The 24,400-nt window shown below is 42.5% G+C and overlaps 1 protein-coding gene and 1 pseudogene across 13 annotated transcripts in view; both read right to left on the bottom strand.

Annotated features, from left to right (window-relative positions):
* LOC141578737 (MFS-type transporter SLC18B1-like) overlaps positions 1-24,400 on the bottom strand; it is a 489,075-nt pseudogene that overhangs the window by 151,537 nt on the left and 313,138 nt on the right.
* Positions 1-24,400, bottom strand: part of TOX3 (TOX high mobility group box family member 3) — a 352,097-nt gene that overhangs the window by 99,417 nt on the left and 228,280 nt on the right. For 2 of the 13 annotated variants that reach the window (XM_045506641.2, XM_045506642.2), the window contains exon 1: positions 5,355-5,527. The exons of 8 other annotated variants lie outside the window; for them this stretch is intronic. Coding sequence is in view for 3 of the 5 variants with exons in the window: in XM_074370755.1 (XP_074226856.1) it covers positions 4,144-4,230 (87 nt within the window). In the remaining 2 variants the exon portion in view is untranslated. Of the gene's footprint in view, positions 1-4,143; positions 4,663-5,354; positions 5,528-24,400 lie in introns of those variants that run through there. 3 more of the 13 variants (XM_074370755.1, XM_074370754.1, XM_074370756.1) reach the window with 3 other exon arrangements.

The raw sequence follows: 24,400 nt of genomic DNA, 5'->3' as shown, positions 1-24,400 counted from the left end.
TAATGATTTCAATTATTTGTTAATTTGCAACCAACATTTAAAATTCAGGGTATTTCACATAAAATCCCAGGTTATCATTTCTTTTGAAAAAAAAAAAAAATTGCAAAACCTGGAGATACTGGGTCAAATGTTGGCATGGCAGCAATCTACTAATGCAAAGGAAGGCTCCCCCTTTAAATGGGGGCAAGTTCTCCACTTGACCACAAGCCCTCACTTCATGTAGGTTAGTTAACTGGCTGTCCCTATAGACATTTTGAGTTTATGACCCCTGCTCAAAAAAACCCTGTATTCTTTCACAATGTGGCTTCCATACCTTGGTTAAAGACCTGATATGGAAATCTCTCAATCTGCTCTCAAAATTCAACACCCTCATACTCCTGACCCTGGAAATAAAATTATTAGTTCTCCCGCGAGTGTAAGGTATCAACTTAAGAAGCATTTCAGTCCAATCCCCCTCCCCTCTCAATATGTTCTCAATTTGAGCCAGGGTCTCCAATAAGATGGACCAATGACCAATCCCCCTCTGGTCCCCTTACTCTTCAAGCTAGCCAAGGTAGAGGCCCATGAGGTGGAGTGAAAGCACTCATATTAGAATGTCTTAATTAAGCAGAGTGATCGATAACATATTAATAACTGGAAAGCAAGGTCTGGGACTGATGGGGTCACAACAGCATGGGACTATTCTACATGGAGTAAGAAGTCAAAAGCCATATTTTAAAAGGGAGAATGGAAGCCCCAAGAATGTGCAGAAAAAAGCTAGTAACAAGAGTTTAGTCCAAGTTCATTATTAACCCAATGTGTGATTTGACCTTGCTTACACCCACCTTAAATACAATAGTTTATTTGGGTGGGTGGGGTGCAGACTTCTGACCACTACATGCCAATTGATATGTTGTATATTACCTTATTACTGGTGAAGACAAATTGAACCCAGGGAAAGAAAATTTCCAGTTATATAGACAATGGGTCACTAATTCACTTGAGCAACATAAGGCCTTTAAAAAAATATGTGTGTGTGTGTGTGTGTGTGTGTGTGTGTGTGTGTGTGTGTGTGTTTAATTTGTTAGCCGCATCAGAAAAAGAAATGTTCAAACAGTAGATTTTCCACTTGAAATTAAAATGGAAATTAGCCCTTGGAAAATAGAGATGACTTTAAGTTTATACATCAGTGGCTGGCTCATGAATTATTAACTGATTTTAATGATCCTGGCTATATTTTATTTGAAGTTATTCTCCTCCTTGCAATGACTTTTGAACCCTCAAAACTCTTTCATCCATTCTCCATAGACGGAGTACACTTTCATGAGCGCTGACATTTAAAAAGGATGCATATATTCACAGAATGTAAAGATAATACACATGCATATAACTTATACAAAGGACTCTGGTCATTTGTTAAAGAGAGAAATGAATGAAACCCTATTATTCACGGTTTGTAAATAAATTTAAAGATAAGCACTAACTTTTCACTTGTTAAGCCTAGAGCAGAGGGTTCTATATTTCTTCTAAAGTCTCCCGGATGGTCGTTAAAACATAAAGGGCAGAAACATATTTTCCTTTGAAATCCGTCGTTTCCCATCCAGAAAGATAATACACATGATCAAAAGTTGTCTTAAGAGATTAATAATTACAGGTATTTTTCAAATAAAATAAATGCATGTCTTTGTGTGTTAGTTTTTTACATTTTCAATATAAATCTATGTTGAATAACACCACTTCCGAAACACAAGTTAGCTATGAGACAAACTGCTATAAACCTTTAATTAGCACTTGCTGTTTTATACCCATGAAGTTAATACTTCCTCTTCTACTACGTTCTGCCCATAAAGGAAAATTATGGGGAATAAAGTTGGGTTTTTCACTTCTGAATTAAGAGTAGGAAAATACAGTATCATGGATCAATTTAAAGATTATTGTATTTTTATCTGCAAGGAATTAAATGCAAACACTCCTAAAAATAAGTACAATCTGACTTCTACCAATATTACACACAGTGTCTAACTTTTTATAAGTTGGGTACACAAAGCACTGAAGATGAAAGATTGCTGATTTGCTAAGAAATCAAGTTATTTCAGGCAAATAGCTGCTTTAAGAAAACATGACAGCAATCCAACTTGCATCCTCACTCCTGAAGTTGAACAAGCATCTCAATAAATAATGTGTTTTCAAGCTTTCTAGGCCTTCCCTGAAATAAATGTTCTGAGTTTAAATTGACTCGAAATAGCCTTTTTCAAAAAATAAAGAGACACACACAAAACACCCACAATTTCCTCTCGTCCCTTGAAGTACCCTTGGGACCCTAGTGAACAGAGAGATTTGCCACGCATTGCAGTGACTGGATTAGTACAAAAGGTTTCTATTTTGGTGTCATTCGAGTGTTGCTGATTTTAAATCAGAGAAAGTAGTTACATTAGGCAAGGTAATGGCTTCCAAAAATAAGTCATGTCCAGTTATACAAGGCTTCATACACAAGGCTAAGTTGTAAGGAGATAAATAATACCCCACTGGAACAATTAGGTGGATTCTCAGAAACACTACATACTTAATTAGGCTGCCTAAGTCCCTAACTGAGCATACATGGGGGACTTTTTAAAGCGTTTAATAACCTGAGTAAATCCAAAATCTGAGGACAGAAACTAAATCTTAACTCTGGCTACAGGAACAGGCCTTTTCTTGCTTCTTTTTCTATGCTTAACATACCTCTCTAGGAATTTTGAGAGCATGAACGCCCGCACCACCAAAGGGTTAAAAGACACTGAATAACGTCCCTTTGCTCTATACTCGTTGGGAGGCCCCTCCGTGCCAGGCGCAGAGCTGGGCGATGATGACACAGGGGACAGGGCTGAGGAAGAGAGACCCTAATGGCCTTTCACAAACTTCAGCACTGGAGTTGGGATCGCAGTATCAACAAATAGAAAGGAACGAGAGCCTCCATCAGCCACGGGGAACGGCAAACTGCTCCTCACTCTAGATACAATTCCTCCCCGTCCTGCTATGTATTCATTAGTTTTGTATAGCACCTTTCTTTCAGCAGGCTCCTCATTTCCTCCTCTGTTATCCAAGCAATCATAAACAAACTGTGATTTGAAAGAACAGGGGGGTAGGGGGGAGAGAGGGAGGAGCAGGGGGAGAGGAAAAAGAAAAACCACATTCAAAAGGCACGGGCAGCGCACAGCTCTTTCTCTGAATATCGCCCTCGGGGTGATGTTTCCTCCAAAGCTTGGCCCTGGGGGCTTCAGGAAGGAGAGAGAACGGGGAGTCGGCGCTGCCTCGGCCCAAGGATTGCGGCTCCCGCACGGACTCGGCGCTCCGAACTGCGCCAGTTGCCCTTTTGAGATGCACTTTCGGCCACCTGAAACGCTTGGTCCTCGAAGTTGGCGAAGGGGAAGGTGGAGGAGGTGGGGTGACCTAGGGCGTGGTGTGGAGGTCCCCAACCCTGTTCTCCCCGAGATGCAAAACTTACCCCTCCCCCCCCCAAAAAATGAAAGATGAGAAGCCACTTGCTCTAACCAGGGAAGGGCGGGCACCTCCGTTGAGTGGTCCAAAGCGCCCTAGCGGGAGGGCAGCAGAGGCCACCTGCGGGGGTCCCACCACTTCGCGGCCCCCCCTCTCCCTCCATCCAGGGCACGCTCAAAAGTTAGTTCCCTTCCTTCGCTAAGCGGCCCGAGGTCCAGCTCTCGGGGGCGTGGGGGAGGTAAGGTGGACTGGGGTGGGGGGAGGCGGCGAGGTCATCAGACCACGAGATCGGGGACTCCTGCGTTGCCCCCTCCCCTCCAAACTCAGGGGGGTTGCGATCTTGTTTACTAATAAAAACAACAAAGAATCACACGCGACTCCCCTCTTTCAGTCCTCGGGCTGCTCTTCGCTTCTTTGGGGCAGCCGAAGAGAGTCTGCGGGGTTGGGGGAGGTGGGGGGAGAGGCAGTGGGAGGAGAGGGAAGAGCCGGCCGAGGGACAAAAAGGAGGGTGGGAAGGGGGCAGAAAGAGTAGAGCGAGAGAGTTGGACAGAGACGAAGGCGCAAAGGGAAAGGAGTGGAGAGGGGAGAGAAAAGTGCAGCAGGCGGTGAGCTGGAGCGCGGGGCGCGCCTGGGGTGAGAAGGTGGCCCCCGCCCGGCCGCCCCCCGGCCCCGGCCCGGCCCGGTCACCTTGCTGTAGCCGTAGTACCCCAGGCACTGCGCGAAGTCCAGGCCGGCGGGGTCCCCGGCCGCCGCGGGGTAGAACCTCACATCCATGCCGGAGCCGGGCCCGGGGCCGGGGACCGGGGCTGGAGCTCGCAGGGGCCGGTGCCCGCCTCCTCTAAGCAGCTAGATCCACCGTCGGGGGCGCCGGCCGGTGTGGTCCGGGGGGCGGCGCGCGGGACGCGGCCGGAGGGGCGCCGCGACCGGGAGCCAGAGGAGCCCGGGAGCCGCGGCCGCCGCACACAAAGGCGCGGCCACGCGAGCCGCGGGAGAGCGGGAGGCGGCCCGGGGGACGCGCCCCGCCGGGGCACCGAGGCAGCGCTGCGCGCGGGCCGGACGCCCGGGGCGCGGGGCGCGGCGCGGGGGCCCGGGGCGGCGCGGCGACTTCAGGTGCGCGGGGCGAGGCTGGGACGGCGGCGGCGGCGGCGGCGGCTGGCCCCGCTCCTCCTCCTCCTCCCCGGGCGGACTGAGGAGAGGAGCCGCGGAGACAAGGGGCCCAGCCCCTCCCCTCCTTCTCCCCCTCCTGCCTCCCTCCGCCGCCGGTCCCCTCCCCGCGCCGCCGCCGCTCCGCCCCTCCCACCGCGGGCAGCTGGCGCGCCGCCCGCCCCGCCGGTGCGCTCTCGGCCCGGACCGCCTCCGGGCGCCCCGACCCCGCCCCGCCGGCCCCTGCCCCGCGCGGCCCCTTAGCCGCTCACCCCGCGCCTAGCGCTGCGCTCGCCCGCCCGTCGCCGGCGCCGCGGCCTCCCCCTCTCCGGGGCCCCTCTTCTTCCCACCGCGCCCCCCTTCCCTCTCCGGTCCTCTTTGTCCCCGCTGACTCGGAGCGCTCCTCGCTCCCCTCCTTTTCTCGGCCGCTTCGGCCGTCCCCGCCGCCGCCGCCAGCCCGGTGCCTGGTGTGGCCCTCCCGCCCCTTTCTGACCACCGCTGCCCTGGGCCCCCGGCTCCCAACACCAGCATCCACGCGCCGTCGGCTCCTTTCCCACTCCTCGTTCCCTCGGTTTCTTCTCCTCGTCCCCAGTCCTTCCTCGTGAGTCCCCCGGTCCCTCTATCCCACTCCGCCTTACTCCACAAATTTCCCCTTCTTAGAGGCACCTAACCCAGCGGGTAACCTGCACCAGTGCCTCCCGACGGGACCCCATGTACACCTGTGGTATTTTCCAGGAGGGGTGTGGGGGCCTGACCTTTCACAGGTAGGCAGAAGCTCCCCGGGTTAAGCCTCGTGTCGGTTCTCTTCGTATTTTCTTTGCTCTTGTTTGTATTCGAAAGGCATTTGAGTAACTGGATCTAGGCGGATCATTCACTGTTCTCTGCGAGAAAATGTCCCTATTTTCCTAAAAGGTTCTGGGTGATTAACTTCCTCACACTGCACTCACCCACCCCATTTTGATTTCTTTCTCTTTAAGCTACATCTCCCCCCTACCCCCACCCCGCCCCTGGGCTTTATTGCTTTGGGTTCATTTTAGTTTGGCCCTCAGCCTTGGCGAAGGGAAGGGACTTTATACCAGATGAGAACGTTAAAGAGAAGCTGTGAGATTTGCTCCCCTCCCCAGCACAGTTATCTAGAAACTACTTTAACGAAGGGAGAAATTTACAAATATTTTAGCTGACATGCTTTCGTCGCTGATTACACTTTGCCGGCCCAGGGCCTGAAGTTTTTCAGACAACCCTCACACGAGTTTCTCTTCATTTCTTCTGTTCTCCAAAATAGGCACTCCAGCTCGGTGACACCTTGTGTATGTACCTTTGCCCAATATTATCTTTCTGGAACCAAGCAGGAAAAATAAACTTCAATTAGATGACAGTGTGTGTATTTGCTCTTCTCTTAGCAAGAATCGGGTGTTTGGAGACTGCATGAGAGAGCGGTGTGTATTCAGGAAAGAAACAACTGCTTACATTGTCCCTGGGTTGACTCCAATCCCCCCTCCTGAAAAAGCTTTGGTCTCCTCTCCCGAGTCTCCATTTAACGTTGACAACCCAGCGGCGCTCCCTAATGGCCCAGCGGGTTGCACAAATTGGCAGTGAGCTGAGATATTATCAGGACAACACCCCATTGAGCAAGTTCTTGAAACGCAGAAGTGGGGGCCCTTTCCCCGGGCCACTGGGCGCCTGTGGCCTTTCCACCAATCAGAGCTGGAGGTTGCAGTGGCCACCTGTTGTCTCGCAAGAGTACATCTTTTAAGTTTCACTATTAGTATTTCACAATGGCGCACAGTGCAGCATCTGGCCACAGGAGAGGAGCAGCCTGCTGATCCAAGGTTCCAAAAGAGAAATTATATATTTTTTCCAAATAGTTAACAGGAGCCCCCCAAAAGCTGGGAAGTGGAGTTTTTCTTTGCACACACATCCCACACCTTCTGCTCGTTCTGTTGTGCATCTGGAGCAATCTGAGCTTGATTACAGAAGATAAAGGAAACGTATAATCTAAGTTACAGAGAGACTAAACCTGAAGTTGTAATCAGACCTCCAGGGTCAGGAATACAAATCTTTGCAGTGGAAACCCCACTAGCTTCCAGACGGGGAATTGCATGTGGGCGGATGGGCTACCCTGAGCGTTGAGCTATGGGGACTAGAAACTGAAGTGAGAAACTTCTTCCAGGAAGGCTCCCAGGAGTCAAGACTGCCCGGTCTAGATACCCCTCTTGGCCATTGTTGTAGAAAAGGCTTTCTCTTAAAATCCCCCTCCCTGTTACAATACAGACTTCTTGGGGAAGGAAACAGTATGCAGCAGTCAATATATTAAGATGATGATGATATAGGGGGTAATATAAGCAAAAGTTCTGAGTATAGATCTTGATTAAGGAGAGGGAGGAAACTGCCTGATGAGTTTGAAGATATATATGTTGAGGCACTTAGGATGAAAAAAATTACTAGAACAGAAACAGTAATTTGGGAAGGCTGCTGACCAACCATGCAGTTTTGCCCACAGTGGGTCTCCTGGGCACTTAGCAGCTACTTTCTGCTGCCTACTTTGTGCCAGACACTGTTTTAGGCAGTTGTGAGTGACAAAGAAGAGCCCCAAATGACACACGTGCAAGCCTTCAGAGGAGAATCAGACCCATCACACTCCCACACGTGCACACACACACACACACACACATATATACATTCACATGCACATATGTACACATGCCCCGTCCCAGCCAGTTCCCTGAAGATCACCTAATGACACAGCTAACTGTTGCTATCGGGAGAAGCAATCTGATAAACAAATTTGCATCCACGGTAGTTGTAAAAGAAAGCTCCAGGGAGGGCAAGACACCCTGCTCAGAGCCTTATCCCAAGAATCTTGGACCATGCTTGGTACTTAGGTGGTTTGCAGTAGATAAATATTCATTTAAGAAAGGAAAGTGAGAAGGAAGAAAGGAAAGAAAGGAGAGAGGAGGAAAGGCAGATATTTTCATAGTGGAATAGCCTTCCCAGGGAACCTGGTTAAGGTAAGATTTGGAAAGAGTGAACCAAACTCTTCTGATTTTGAGAAGAACAAACTACCTGAGGGGGGCGGAAGGGGGCCTTTAGCACCCTGCTGTTTTAGATCTTTCGTGTGCATTAAAACAAGAATTATATGCTGTTGCATTTAGAGCTGATCTGATTAGTGATTGCATTCAGAATACCACCCAATTTTAAGGTTTCCAGTGGATTTGAAGCCCATCCATTAAAAACTTCAAAATGATACTTTTAAAAATTTAATGCAATTGTAACTGTCGTGCTGTTTGTCATCGTAAGGGTGTCACCTTTTTCAGGCTGTCAGCATTTTGTTTCTGAAATGCCACAGACAAAGGCTTCCTTTGTACTAGGTTAGCCTTGAATTTGAAGAAACTTCTCCAAGAACATATCTTAAAACATGCTTTGAATTTATGCTGCAGAGTGCTAACAGGCATTGATTTAGAAGGGCAGCCCAAGAAACAGTTCTGCAGCCAAAATACAACTTCTGGGCAAAAGAAATTCCCATAGGGTTCTTATATGATTCAGGTCAAAAATGTCAGTCTTATTAGCCTGATGTTTGGGTAGTTGGTATCATCCAAGAATCTCTAAAAAATAGGGGGAAAGTACACAAACTTTACATAATAGGAAAACTATTTTTACATTTTGACAGAACTCGAAAACTTTCTTTACTTTATCTGGTTCCAAATTAAGCAAAAAAGTTCCCATGAGGACTGTATTAATCCTGCTGAGTTTTATAACCTAAGATCTTACTGAGACCCCCACTTTTAGGGATCTGTGAACAGTAATTTAACCAGTGTTCTGCTTCCTCCATTGAGATGAGGATACTATTAAACATGATATACAGCTTAATTTTCTTGAGTTTGGGTCATGAAAAGTTCTGTCCAAATATTATGATCCTGGTTTGCAATATGTAATGTAGCCAAATTAACAGCAGCTCCAAATGGAAATTAACAAGGCCAGAGCGACTCAAGTTTCTTCTCTATTCCCATAGTAACAGCTAATGTATTATATTGGTAAAATGTCTTACACTTGGTTTTATGTCTGAATTTAGCTTCATGTCATAAAGCATAGCATTTCTATGGAGCATAGGTTCTCAGCGTCCGTATCACTCATCTCCATGAAATTTAAGAGTTTCATGTCGAGAATCAACACTTAACATTCATAGTCTAAATCACATGCAGATAAAATCGAGTCAGGACCTGCCAAGCTCTCACAAGAGTGAACGTACGCATGGTATAGAGGGAGCACTCTGACCTCGAGGCCCTCATTACACGTCTCTAGCGCAGGTTCGAAAACTAATCACCAGGTCCACACAGGAATTACAGTGTGAAACAAAACCCCAAGCATTGTCATTGTTAGTTTCAGTTTTCAGTTTATTCAAACTTTTCTGATCTGGAAATGTGAACTATTTTAGTATTTTTACTTAGGTCAAAAAAAATTACAGAAACCTGAGCAAATGGGGAAAAATTAAGCAAGCTTTTCATACATAATAATAAATATGTATTTTTATGTACGTTAGGTTGTTTCTCATCTTACTACAACCAATTTTGGCCATACTGGTCTCTATGCTACCAGGCAGGAGAAGTCTAGAAAATGAATCATTTTCCCAGCTGAGTATGACTCTTACTAAGAATAGATACACGCGTAGGTTCTGACACATATGTAGTAATTACAGACCAGTAACCCCCAAACCCTTAGTAGCAAAAAAAAAAAAAAAAAAAGTACTGAGCTGAGAATTCATTCTGAGAAATATGAAATGTAGCAAGTATTTGCTTGTGACCTAAGTATCTCTTCAATAAAGCTATTTTAAAAACCAATACACTCCACACAATCAGGAGGTGTGCAATTTTCAGTGTATTTACACCCTGCCTTAAAGAAAAAAAAAAAAACTATCCTGTATTCACAGAAATCCTAACTGTTGTCCTGCCTGTTTTCTGAAATATATTCTATTTCTTTTAAAGTGAAAGAATGACCTCTTTTGCAGGAACAATTTTCACAGACAGCATGTTTATCAAATGGTTTCTCTGCTTTCATAAAAACAATTTATTTTCACTGAACTCTTCAAGATAAGCATCAAAGCCAGGAAGAATGTACAATGAAGTTTATAATTACACTCCAGAAACAAATACTGGGTAGTTTTTATCTCACTCAAGAGAAAAAGATTTTTTTTTCCCCCAAAGAGACAAAGGTGGTGATGGGGGAGGTTTATACAGGAGTGGAAACCAGGAAGCTCAGAGGGTTTCCAGCAAGAGGGGCCCTGCAGTGTTGCCCAAAAAGCCCACTGGCTGAACAATGAAAACTGAGGATCCGGGACTCTCATAGCGATGGGTGGGGGTCAGTCCATTTTTTATTCTTGACCAAAGGACAGTTATAGGGGCATTAAGGAGAGAGAATCATTGGGCAGATATTAATTAAATCCTTCCATGACAGATTTGTATACCATTGCAAATAAATATCTCCCCTAGTTGGAGCCTCCGCTGACATCCTTTCTTTGATAAGCACCCGTGTTTCTAGGCTTAATTTATATGGCATGTTATTTTTAATAACCGTAGAACATTAAAATTATAAAAAAAAAATGTGAAAACCATCTGAGTCTGATAAAGATTCTGTTTCTCAAGAATTGGGAAACAATTGCATTTGATCACAGAACAGCCAAGGACTAGCAGCAAAATAATCTCCCCTAATTTACATAGATCTGTGCGTGCCAAACAGACGAGTGTTTGCTTTTCGAGTAATAGCGCAGGTGCGTATCCTGCAGTGACGAAATCTCTAACTCATCAAACTGTTTCGCCAGAGTGGGACATGCCCTCTCTTCTGGAACTGTTTCAAGCTTTCTCCCCAGCATTCCAGCCACCTGTTTATGGAGTTCATCCTCGGGAGTAGACGCATGCAATTAGAAACAAGAAAATGAAAATAAATGACCTTGTTTGTTATTTATAACAAAGAAACTCAGCAAAATTAATGCCGCAGAGCTTGACCTCTTGACCTGGGAGAAAGAGCCACCTCATGGCTTTGTGGCCAAAGAACAATAGTCCAGCAGCTCCCATTGTCCAGAGAGCCTGACTTTTGGATAGTCATTAAAGCCGTATAGCCAAAATATTAAATGTTTTACAAGTTAGATTAGAGGACTGGTGCTTTTCTGAAAAAGCATGTTTAAAGAAGTGAGGCTGGTTAGCAAAAGAGCTTTGCTATTTAAGACGAGCAGGTAAAATCGTTTCGTTTTTATCTACTCAGTGTGTCCTGTGTCAACAACATGTTGAATAAAAGGAAAAATATTAAAAATTTTGAACCAGGACTCTGGGAATTGAAGAATGGTGAAATATATAATAGAAATCAAGTAGAAAGATGGTCTTGGCAAGTGGTTCATGAAAAACATCAGATTTCCTCTTTCTATGGCTATTGATGGGAAAGGAGAATACAACTTCTTTCCCTTACATAAATTCAGTGTGGGTGGTGCCCCCTAGAGTTGTGCAATGAAATAGCACTGCCATTCCCTTGCTCCACTTATACCAACCCAGACCCCAGGAACCCAGGACAGGCAGGAAACCCAGGTCATCATTATGGAAGGCTCTTTGGAGCTGGTGCCTGGTTGAAACATCTTGAGGTAGAGTCTCTAGTAAAAAGTGACACCTAACTGGGGCTCCTGACTGGGGCTGGTCCTAAGGCTAGTCTCTGCCACCCGCTACTGCCTTCCTTCCTGCTTTTGTTTCCCTCCCTCGTTCATTTACAACACATCCCATGAGTGTCTTGGATTCTCCTAGAGTTTAAATCACAAAATCCAAATTTAATTTTTCCCCTCAAGTTGTTTATTTATTACCCTATCTGTCCAGTACTACTATGTCTTTAACTGTTCTATTTTTTTTCCCCAGGAGTAGAAAACTGTTTTTTTAAGAACTCTCCAGTGTTCCTCAAAATATCTTTTTCACCATAAAATGAAGCCAGTTGCACAAGGTACGCAGGTCACCACGCAAACACTATCCCAAGTCTTACAGGCATCTCTCCCCATCTTTTCTTTTCCTTTTGACCCCGTGAGACTGTTGATCATGAGCTTCTCCCCACTTTTCACTGAGGACGCCGCGCTCATAAATCTGGAGAGATCCCTACAGACCTTTTTTGGTCTCTCACATACCCACAATGACAACAACAAAATTATAGCCATGAAAGGTCCAACTTTCTGGCCAACATCTGTGGGACTAGCCAATGCTCAGTCCCATGGAAAGGAGCTTCAGGAAGTTTTTGCACTTAACTGGTCTAAAGAAACCCATTCTACAGTCCAAAGCCACATGCCAGCTATTGTTCTACTGAAAGACAAACAGCTCTTAATCTAGAAACATCAGCAGTTGAGTTCCCACTGTGTGCCTGAAGTACCAAGTAATTGCGTTCAGAGGGAGAAATAGGGTAGAATGTGATTACTCCGTCTGACCCAGAACTGAAACTCACATCATTTATTGCTCAAAATTTCACTGTGCCTTTCTAGGTACCTGGTGCTAAATTTCCAGAAATGGAAACAAGTATGATCCCTGTTCACAGCAAAGATTATAAGACATGGGGGAAGTATTATCATGGTGAAATATTGTCATTAGTGCCATAGGAGAAGCATTCTCTCCCTAATGTAGTCAACAAGCATTTATTTACAGATTATTACTGTAGATAACACATTACGGTATTGCTTAGAGAAGGAAGACATCGTTTAAGATCAAGATAACTGGGGGAAGCTTCATGGAGAAGGCATGTGAAAGCAGAAAGCATTTGAGGGAGGCAAGAGAGAGGAAAAAGTGCCATGGGGAAGAAGTTTTTGAATACAGTCATTAAAGAGAAGAGATCATGTTGGTGGTGGGGATGTGGTGTTATGTCAGCCATCTCTTGGATAGATTATGCTACAGTAACAAATAACCCCTAATATCTTAGTGGATTATCACCACAAAGGACAATTTCTCACCTACATTTCTGTCTACCACCAGCCACATTTTCACTTCGGGACCAGAGCTGAAACAGAAGCTTCTATCTGGCTTTGTGGCAGAGGAAAAAGAGGTAGTGGAAGCATGCTGTGGCTCTCGAAGCTTCTGCTCACATTTTTCACTCACTTTTCACCGGTCAAAGCAAATCAGATGGCCAAGCCTGATGTCAGTGGGACAGTAAGTCCCATTCTCCTGTAGGGAATGGTCTGGTAGGGAGGGGCCCCTGATATTTTGAAATAATAATGCAATCAGTGACAAGGGAAGAGGGTTTTTTGTTTTTTTTTTTTGAGAATTATCAAAGTCTCAGACAGCAGGTAAAATTGTTTAGCTGGAGCCGTCACTGAGGATGGAAGATCTTGGTGAGATAAGACACCAGGAAATTGTAGGGGAAAGAGGCAGCATGAGAAGTGAAAGGGAACAGAGTTTTGAAGGCCAGGCAGCTGAGTTAGATTTGATGCAAGAGTCTACGTGGAGTATGACATGAAAACCCGGCTGGGTGCTCTGATCTAAAATTTGCTTTGACTCATATACAGCAGACTCATTTAACATTTAATGAGTTTATACTGTGTGCCAGTTGCGGCGTAATGTAGACATTTGCATATGTATATTTAAAATTTTAATCCTCATGACATCTCTCTGAAGTAGGTAGTATTATTCCCTATTTTTTTTAAGTTGAAGACGTGAGCTCACAGAGGTTAAACGACTTGCTTAAGGACACAGAAGGAGCACATAGGAGAGCCGTGATGCAAATTGAGGTCTTTTCTTTCTACTGCATCACTGCAGGGCAAAGAAATAAAAATGTCACCTTTCTTTAGTATTGACTTGTTATTCTTTATCTTCTCCTTATACTCACAGCCTGAAAGCAAGGTTAATATGATACTTTTTCTCCTCAAGCAGAAGTTCTCATTAAAATGCTGTTTATATAACCATAGTACAACTATATAAGTGAATAAAGAAGAAACAAATCTTTACCTGAGTTTATTTATTACAAAATTCTACGGCAGAGACAATTACTGTTTTCCAAATGTTCATGTGCTGCCCCCTCCCCCACCGTATATTTCCCAGCCCTTTTTTTTTTGCCATTAGGCAAGGGGTCACATGACCAATTCCGGCCAATGGACTGTGAGCAGATGCATGTCCCTTCCAGACTGAGATAATTAAGATGTGGAACGCATCCTCCATATCTCTCTTGCCCTCCTCTGGTGTCCTTGGAGGCCAAGTGTTCCAGGGGCCATAGGTGGAAGATAGAGGAGGGCCATTCATGTCTCATAATTTATTTGTGCAAAAACACATCTTTCTGGCTTTGAGCCATATCACTGTTTGTTATTGGAGCAAAGCCTAGCCTGTTCTGACCAATACAGATCCCTCTGCCTTTAATAGACACAAGGAAAGGCACCGTAACTATCTTGATCATTCCCTGGTCTCTGCTGCTGAATACAGGGCCTCTCACATGGAATGTGCTCAATAAACATTGGTTACAGGGAAATGAATGAACCCCAGGCTGAGTCCGGTCCCTATACGCTGTTTAGCTAAGGCTCTTATGAACTGTTTTTGGAAATGAGTTGTTGGTCAATCTTCCTAAAATATCATTGTATTGTGTCACTCCTCAGATTAAGATCTTACTATACGGTTAATCAGTTTTCACCTCTCCCCCAGACAGTCAAGGTCCTCATAACGTGACCTAGATTCCTATGCTTTTACACCTCTAATTTTATATCTCTAATCTAATCTGTCATTACTCACTACGTGTGCCCACTGGTCTTTTTTCCAGTGTTCTGGGAGTTAATATTACATGTTCTTGAGAAAATCATTGTAAGTTTCTGAGCCTCATTTTCTCGTTTTTGTAAAATGTATCTGCAGCAGATGAAAGAATGTATACAACAATGTTAAATTATGCAGGATTATCAAAATACAAAAATCCAAACTTATTTTATATTTGTTTGTGTGTGTGTATATTAATTAGACTAATAGATTAGAGGAGTGACCTTAAAGAAGAATCTCTATTTCAACAACACGTTTGTGATAGTTCTCTATAATAATCTTGTACACACAATTGCTAGCTAGGGAAGATTGGTAAAGGGAACCAGAGAGACTGTTGGTTATCTACCCCAAATTCATTTCCCATTCTTTTTGCCCTAAACCTACCTCCCTTTTATGTGGGCCCCAATGGGGCCATACTCATTCAGGATAGATCCTATAGTGACATCCCCATTTTTCACTGACGATGATTAGTTTAGTCACTGGCAACAACGCATTTCTGTTTGATGAGGTTTGCAAAAATGTGCAGAAGGCCTTCTAAGAACGGTTTCTTTGCTCTTAACAAGAAACACTCAAAGAAGATATTATAATTTCTTCCTCTGGACAATGTCGTGTCTGAAAATGTTGCAACCATCTTGTCAACATGAAGGGATCTAGCCTGAGGTCAGAGCTGACATCCTGAGATAAGAATGGCAAAGCAGAAACATGCAAAGAACACAGATCCTTGATGATGTCATGAGCCACTGAATTAACCAACCCTGGAGCTCTTTTTCCCCCTGATTCCTAGTTGTGTGAAATGATACATATTCTATCCTTTGAGCCAATTAACTCTACATCTTGTTACATGCAACTGAAAGCGCTGAAGCTCACTTAACTTGCTGTGTTTGCTTGTCAGGACCGCCATATGAAATACCAAATACCAACAGACGTGTAGTTTCTCCCAGCTCTGGAGGCTGGAAGCACCAGATCAAGGTGGGGGCAGGTTGGTTCCTCCTGAGCCAAGTCTGTCCCTGGCTTGGGCATGGCCAGCCAAGTGCTGCTTCTTCTCCTGGTCACCTGTCTGTGTGCTAGGGCACCCCTGCGTTCTCTCTCTATGTCCTAATCTCTCCTTACAGGGACACCAGTCAGACTGCATTAAGGACCACCCTAAAGGCCTCATTTTAACTTAACCACCTCTTTAAAGGCCCTGTCTCCAAATACAGTCAAATTCTGACGTACTGAGAGTCAGGGTTTCAACATATGAAATTTGGGGGGGAACACAGTTACAAGATTTGCTCAAGTCAAAAGGGAGTTTATTTTAAAACTACAGAAAAACTCACAAAATCAAAGAGCAGGTTATAGAGTTAGACCTCATGGGAACCAGGAAACCGACAGACAGTTTTTTGCTTCATCTTTTTCCCTCTTTCTGGTTTCAAATTGTTACTCCTCTCAGCATGTATGCTTTGGTTCTTTTTTTTCCTTCCCTACAGATCAGTGCCCCACTCTTCTGCTTGTACAAGGCCCATCATAGGTGCCCCACAGGGGTGGCCTCGGGCCGCACGTCACATGACCCTCCTGTTTGGCTTCTTACAACTAGCAGACTCAGGCTCCATGCCTCTTTTTAAAATTATTTTCCTAGTTTTATTGAGATACAATTGACATATAACATTGTATATGTTTAAGGTATATGGCATAGTGATTTGTGATATATGTGTGTATATATATATATATATAGTTAACCCTTGAACACTGTGGCTGTTGGGGGCGCCAATGCTCCCACACAGCCAAAACTCTGCATAACTGCTATTGCTGCCCCCAAAACAAAGGAATGCCTCATTCAGAGGCAGGAAGCTGAAGCAGTTTGGATAAAATCAGGACTCAAACCCTAGTTCTTCTGATTCCACATATTGTGATCTCTAATTAAACTCAAAAATTTCCCCACACTTAGTTAAAGATCTGTAAAATGAAAATACAGGTACCATATTTGCTGGGAAAAAAAATCCACGCGTAAGTCGACCTGCGCAGTTCAAACTCATGTTGTTCATGGGTTAACTGCATATATGTCAGGAAATGATTACCACAATAAGCTTAGTTAACATCCGTCGCCTTACACAGTTACAATTTCTCTCTTGTGATGTGAACTTTTAAGATCTACTTTTATCAACTCTTTACCAAACTCTTGAGATGGAAAATGTTGGAGTAACTGGCCCAGCTTGTTCATCCTTGGTCCAGTTTTATTGAGATACAATTGACATACAACATGGTACAATGTGAGCAGGTACGTGAGGGCTGGCTTAGTTCACCAAGGAGAAGATTTGAATGGTAATAAAATGTTTGGCAGCTGTAGTGGAGCAAGGGAAATGTGGATAGGTTTATACTGTAGTCAGGTGGATTTGAAGTAGATTGAGTGTTCACACACAAAGGATGTCGATTTATTATTGACAATCTACAGAGAAACCCTTCGTAAAGTCTCACTTTATTCTGCCCTTGATTCTGATTTTAAAGAAAAAGTTTCAACATTTTCATAAATAACTTAGATTAGGACATGTCTGCTTCAGTTGACAAAATAATGAGAGCATGAGTTAACACAGGTGGAGACAAAATTCAGATTCAAAATGATCATAAAACACTAGAAACCTAGGTAGAAAAAATAAGGGGAAATTAGATAAGTATTTACTGCCAAATTTGGATTTCAGTATTCACTTGAAAAACAATGGAATGGATTTTTCAAATTGAGCCTTTATGTAAATTGTAGCCCTCTCTGTGTCAGTGTCTCCCTTTCTAAGAAGGAAGTTCTTTTTAATTAGTTGCATGCTAAAGTTAGTTTGGAAAAATAAATGTTTTCCTAGAGCTGGAAGATGCCTATAATTTTGGTTTCCCTTTTATTTACAAATCAAGTAGTTAACAAGAAACAGTGAGTAAATTTGTGTCCCTGCAGGTAACTCACCACCCTGGAAAGTTGCTGAACTAAGAGGTGCCTCCATAAAGTAGCTCCATCAACTGCAAAGAAAAAAAAAAAACTACAAAAGCCACAAACACGTGGAGGCTAAACAACATGCTACTAAACGACCACTGGATCACTGAGGAAATCAAAGAGGAGATCATAATGTCGCTGAGGAAGGGGAAGTTACTGTGACATACAGCATGAGTCTAACCAGGACGTGACCGCTCCACATATTACTGGAGATCCGGTAAGCTTGGCTTTCCCAAATTAGGAAACACAGGTAAAGACAAGCTTGCTTTCCAGCTGTTTTGTCTATTATGCCATTTTCATTTCTTCAATTTTTAAAAATGACTTTATTATTTTCCCCTTATGTATGAATATATCCTCATTGAAGAGTGAAGTCCAAACATTACAAAAGTAGATAGTGCAGAAAATAATAATGGGTAGCCAGTGTAAGCGGATTGGTGACTCCTTTTTCAGATTACACTTCTGTGACTGTTGCAACAAATTTTTTTTATTTTGTGGAATACAGGCTCACACTACACATATTCTTTTATAACTTCCTTTTCCCATGGAACAATATATTTTGGAGACTATAATGGTAGACTTGTTGGCTGCACACTAATCCATCAGCAAAGGACAATTAGAAAAGCCAGAGAAAATATATGATTGATTTGGGTTGAAGGCATCAAAGAGCTACCAAGTCTGCAAGGACTGGAGGGGCTAAGACCCTTGAGAAAAGGCAAGAGCCAAAATGTGAGTTCAATATTCAGTCTGCTTTCCCCCTCAAGGTCTTTATCTGATTCACAAGCAGTGGCTGGAGCAGAGAAGCTGAGCAATGCTTCCGGCAGTCCTATCACACTGAGGAAGAAAACGGGAGCTCAGAACCCAGCAAGGAAAAGCATCCCATGTTTTCCACTGGCCTCAACAGAAGACCATATTATAGAAATAAGAGGTGAACCAGAAATAAACTAGCCCTCACAAAGAGTGGAGTCCAGTTTTAATGAACTCAGACCCCGACTGGATTGGGTGATCTGCCCCTACTCAGTTTGCCATAAGTATAAGCCAATCTTCTTTGCAAGAAAATAAAGTTACCCAGAGTCTCAAATTATTTTCATTTTTTAAAAATACACCAACATCTGGTATTTAATTTGAAACGACTAGTCATCTCAGGGGACAAAATCACATGACTAAAGAAATAGATGAGAGAGTATACAGATACTGGAGTTATTAGACATGAATTTGAGTTCGGGATGTGCAGATACTAACTACTGTATATAAAATACATAAACAACAAGGTCCTACTGTATAGCACAGGGAACCATATTCAATACTTTGTAATAGAAATGGAAAAGAATATGAAAAAGAATTTATATATATATATATATAAATATATATATATCACTGAATCACTATGCTGTACACCAGAAATTAACACACTATAAATTGACTACAGTGCAATAAAAAAATTATGTAAATACTTTAAAGAAATTACTTTCAAGAATTATACTTTAAAGAATCAGAATTTCAGCCAAAAACTGGAAACTACAAAAAATGAAATAATATTCTATAATTTAAAAATAAAATAATTGAAATTAATACACCAGATAAAGTCAACAGTAGATTAGGCAGAGATGAAGGGAAGCTTAGTAAGCTAGATGCAATATGAGAAGAAAATACCTGAACTAAAGCAGAGAGAGAGAAGAGAAAAAAGGTGAATGCAGTTTAGAGACTAGCAGACATATGGACATGGTTTTTCTAAAAAAAGACATTTAAGGGGAGTCTCAAAAGACGAAGAAAGAGCAAATGGAACAGAAATAACATATGAAGAAATAATGGCTAAAGTTTTTCAAAACAAAAGATGTCAATCCAAGATTCAAGAACTTTGAATCTCAAATAACATAAATATAAAGAAATGGATACTTACCACATTATAATAAAAATACTAAAAGCCAAAGACAAACAGAAAGATCTTAAAAGAAGGAAATGTCTTTCCTTTAAAGAAGTAACAATTAGACTTACAGGCGACTTCAAATGAAATGTCATAAGGCAATGGAATAATAAACCCAAAGTGCAGAAAGAAAATAACTGCAACCTAAAATTTTAAAACAGAAAGCTTCAAAAACAAAGGCACAGTATGTAAAGATATCAAGTCTCCCCAAATATTTACACAGAATAAGTGCAATCAATACCAATCAAAATCTCAACAGATATTTCTTGGAAACTGATGAGCTGATTTAAATTTTATATTAAATAAGAGATATCCGAGAATAGCAAGACCATCTTGAAAAAGAACAGGTTGAAAGACTTACACTACCAGAGCACAAGATTTATTATGAAGCTATAGTTGTTAAGACAATGTGTATCGGTGCAAGGATAGAAAAACTGACTAAAAGATAACAGAGGGTCCAGAAGGAGACCCATACACATACGGACACTAGTTTTATGAAAAAGGCGACACTGCGGGGCAGTGAGAAAGGATGGTCTTTTCAGAAAATGGTTCTGAATCCTTAAAAGTTCATATGAAATTTAAAGTCTTCATTCATACTTCACCACATACACCCAAAGCAGACTATAGATGTACATGTGAGAGGTAAAACAATAGAGTGTCCAGAGCACAGTAGAGGAGAATATCTTCATGATCTTGGATAAGCTAAGATTTCCCAACAGAACATAATAAACACTATAAAGGAAAAAGATTGGTAATTCGGGCTTCATTAACATTAAGAATTTCTGTTCAGTAAAAGATATTATTAAGAGAGTAGAAAAGCCAACTACAGAGTGAGAAAAAAATTGAAATACTGAAACTAAATGAGTCATACCCAGAATATATATTAACTCCTACAAATAGATAAGAAAAATATAGAAAAAATAGGCAAAAGGTTTAAACAGGCATCTTTCAAAAGGGTATCCAAATGGCCAATAAACACATGGTAAGGTGTTTAACTTTAGTAGTCACTGGGAAAATGTAAAGTAAGGCTACAAGGACTTACCACTGCTTATCCACTAGAATAACTGAAATGAAAAACACTGTTAACAGTAAGTGAGGTAAAGGCATGGAGTAACTGGAATTCTCATACTTCTGGTGGGATTATAAACTGGTAAGAACCACTTTAAAAACTCTTTAACAAGTATATAAAAATCGAACATGCACATACCCTATGATCCTGGAATTCCACTCAAAGATATATGCCCAACATAAATGAATACATATGTGCACCAAAAAATATATCCAAGAATGTCCACAGTAGCATAATTTGTAATTGCCAGCATCTTGAAACAATAGAATAGGCAAATAAAGTATTGCAACATCACAGATGAGCTTCACAAACACGATGTTGAGTGAAAGAATCCAGACTCAGAAAGTATATGCTGTACAAAAATTCCATTTTTTATCAAGTTCAAAAAATAGATAAAACTAATCTATGATGTTAGAAGTCAAGATAGTGGTTAACTGTGGGGATAAAGCAAGGGTATCAACTGGTAGGGCCAAAAATAGGGCTTCAGGGATGACGGTAGTGTTCTTTATCGGAGTGGTAGATGGGTATTTTATTTGTGCTAATTCATCAAGCTCTCTGATCTTAGATTTGTGCATTTTTCCTGTGAGTACGCTAGACTTCAAAAAAAATTTTAAATGAACTCCAAAGCTGGTGGAGTTACCAAAAAAATATCCTGGTACTTATCCTTGTTCATCAACTTCCCACTTATAAAACATCTTGGCAGTTTCTAAAGGTGATTCGGATGAGTGTTTCTCCAAGCACATATACACAGACACAGGTCAGAAGCACTGACTTGTAAGAGAAATTCCAGGCTCCTTATCATGGCAATCAGGGCCCTTTCTACGGTGGTCCCTCTCTGTGCTCTGGTACTTGAAGATTCCCAAATATACCATGTACTGTTTACTTATGCTCTTCCCTCTGCCTGAAATGTTTGTTATACACACCGTAACCTCCACACTGCTCACCCTCTAGCTCAATGATTCTTAAGATATGGTGAGCACAAGAATTATCTTGGAGCATCTTAAAATGGTCATGCCATTTGAATTGGAGAATCTGATTAGTTAGGCTCAACATATTAATCCATATATTAACAAGCTACCTAAGGGATTCTAATGCACAGTCAATTTTGAAACTGACTTAGGTAGCACAATGGTTTCCAAACTTGCCTGTTCACAAGAATTACCTGAAGCACTTGTTTTTTGTTTGTTTGTTTTTTTAAGATTTCCAGGACCTTCTACTGGAGACTCTGGTCCACATGGTCTGAATGAGAGCCCAGGAATCAGTATTTTAATAAGTCCTAAAGATAGTTCTCATGATCAGGCAGTTTTGAAAAATAAAACGTAGGTTTATCCTTTAGGATTTAGCTCAAAGATTACTGAGGAAGCCTTCCCTGGCCCTGCCTTCCAACCCCAGACTGAGCTACCTTCTCATCATGCTCATAGCATCTTGGGATTCATCTAGCATGATAGATACTAGATTTTTGTCACACATACGTTGATATCATGGTCACATAACCATTCCCCCCCCCCATTACTCCAGAAATATTTAGTAACTGGGCTTAACACACAAACTTCATCCACAATAGTCATACAACAAATATTTAGCAATATGAACTGATAAATTAGTTCAAAATAATGGATTTGCAATTTAACCCTAAATAATTGTGGTGCAATTTAATGTAACTCTAAATAATTATGTACTTTAAGTGGGATTTCTGAAGACCCTACCTTAACCCAAGGTAACTGGGATGACTTAATATAGCCCACAGACACTAAATTACACCCCAAAAGTCCTTCTCTTTTCTATTCCCTTTTAGTCTTTCTGATTATGACACAGAAGTTCTCAGGTAGGTGTCAATGTGCCTTACACCCTATCCTAACACTATTTGATTTTCCTTTTTAATAAAGAACAGGCCTCAAGCTTGGACCATTAGCAGACTGTATCCTGGTATCTCTTCTTGAGGGTTCTGAGAGAAGATACTTTTGGAAGTCTCCTTTGGAAGTCTGGTGAAACCTATCTTAACAGCATTTTGTAAATGCCTACAACAAAATGCCTAGTTTTACAAAGAAAAAATATGTTGAAATAGAGCTCCATCTACCATCCCTTTGGCACAAAGGTTTGGATCATTATATTTGTTTATATACTTATATATTAATTTATTTCTTTTTATTGAAGTATAGTTGATTTACAATATTGTGTTAGTTTCTGGAGTACAGCATAGTGATTCAGTTACACATACACATTCTTTTTCATAGTATCTATTTTTATGGTTACTTTCTATGTATGGAAAATGATATTGGTTTCCATTTACAGTCATGACATACAGTATTTGAAATAAATTTCTTTAAAGAGGAGAGATGAAATATTATTAAGTAAATAAGAGTAAAACATACGACAAAAACTGTGAAAGCTCTATGTCATGACTGAGTAAAGAATGGTGACTTACCCCAAAGAGGTGAGTTTAGGGGTGGAAATTTCAGGCACCACCTCGGGCTAGTGATTGCACTAGAGCAGGCTTGGCGCGAACCTTACTCATCTAGCAGTTGGTCAATATCTATTGACTGGGCAGCCCCACCCGGTATAAGACACTCCTCCAGGTGTGGAAATAGGGCAATGAGCAAGACAAGTGGTCTGCTCTCAAGGCATTTCCATTCTGGTGGAAGGGTACAGCCAGCAAGCAGGCAGAAACATTCAATCATAAGATAATGTGAGATGCTGATATTCATCCTGATTTGTCACCAGAGAAGGAGTGACTTGGGATAAGAGTAGGGGGAGTGAGGGTGAGGGTCAGGGTCTTGCTTAACTCCCGGCTGGGTCAGAAAAACACCAGGCTCCCACTCCAGCAGTGCCTGGGAAAATGCAGAGAGGCAGGCCGGGATTTCTGGACCATTAGCGGGAGGAAAGGAGTAAGTGTGTGTTCTCTCTCAGTGGCTCCTGTTGACACCTGGGTAAATGGCTGTTTGCACAGGCACATCGCCCAGCCGCTCCCTCAGAGGTAAACAGCTGCTTCCTGCTCTCCCTGCCAGCACGCACTGGGGCCCCGGAACACTGTGTGCCCAGGGGAAAGAGGAGGTACCCTCCATTCATGTTTTTGTTAATTCATTCAAGCAAGATTTATTGAGAGCCTCCTAAGTACCAGGCTCTGGGGTAGATACTGGGACTACAGTGAGGAAATAAGAAAGAGGACTCTCCTCTGTCCACTCCACTTAGAATCCACGGCTGTCTAGAAGAGCCTCGGGGTCCCCAGGCCACCCCTCTCAGGGTGCAGACCAGAACGTCAAAATCTGAAGAGGGAAAATGACTTGCCCAAGATGCTGAGCTGGGTCATTGTTGACTTCAATTTATTCTGGTCTCAAAACTCCTTTGTCAACTCTGCCTTCATTGCCTCCTCCTTCTGAGGTTACCTTGGACAGTATTCGAATTGACTCCTCTGTTAGCTCAGTGTGTTCTCTGCTACCAAACTGTCACAACTTAGGGAAGAAGAAAGCAGAGGTGCCTCCAAGTACACTGAAATGTAATCCAGTTCTAAGCCCCTAAATTACCACCTGGACTGCTTGGGCTGGCTGAATTTGCCTTATGTTTATTTACCTTTTCTCCTGGGGACACTCCCCAATTTCAGTTTCCCATGTTGAAATTAGCACAGCCTATACTTAGGACAAGCCTACATTACATTTAACTATAGCTTCCATTTTCTGAGTGCCTTGTGTTTTCACTTGTCTCATTCATATGTTAAATCAGCAGGTGTTTACTGAGTACCCACTGTGTGCCAGGCCCCAGTGGAGATGCTGGGATTTAATGTAAGCCAAAGATAAACACATCTCTGAACTGATCCTGCCCGCCCAGTCTGATCTGGGAGGTAAGCATTTGTCAAATAACTGCATACGTAAGTATACATTTGCCACTGTAATAGACGCTTGTGTTATTTCATGGCCTCTGAGAAGCAGACGCTAAGACAGGACTAAACAGGGAAGAGATTTATTTGGGAGTGAAACTAGGCTGGGGGATGAGAAGCCTGGGAGAGAGATCAGGCAGTGAAGCAGTTCTGGGAAGGAGAGAGATGGGTAGTCTTAGGCTGCAGCGTAGCTCTAAGGAAGACCTGGCAAGACCAAAGCTGCCCATCAAAAGAGACAAGTTCTCAAGAAGGG

This window comes from Camelus bactrianus, chromosome 9 (assembly GCF_048773025.1).
Source record: "Camelus bactrianus isolate YW-2024 breed Bactrian camel chromosome 9, ASM4877302v1, whole genome shotgun sequence".
Taxonomy (NCBI): Eukaryota; Metazoa; Chordata; class Mammalia; order Artiodactyla; family Camelidae; genus Camelus; species Camelus bactrianus.
Note: the sequence above shows the minus strand (reverse complement) of the source record. Positions and strands in the feature narration are given on the sequence as shown.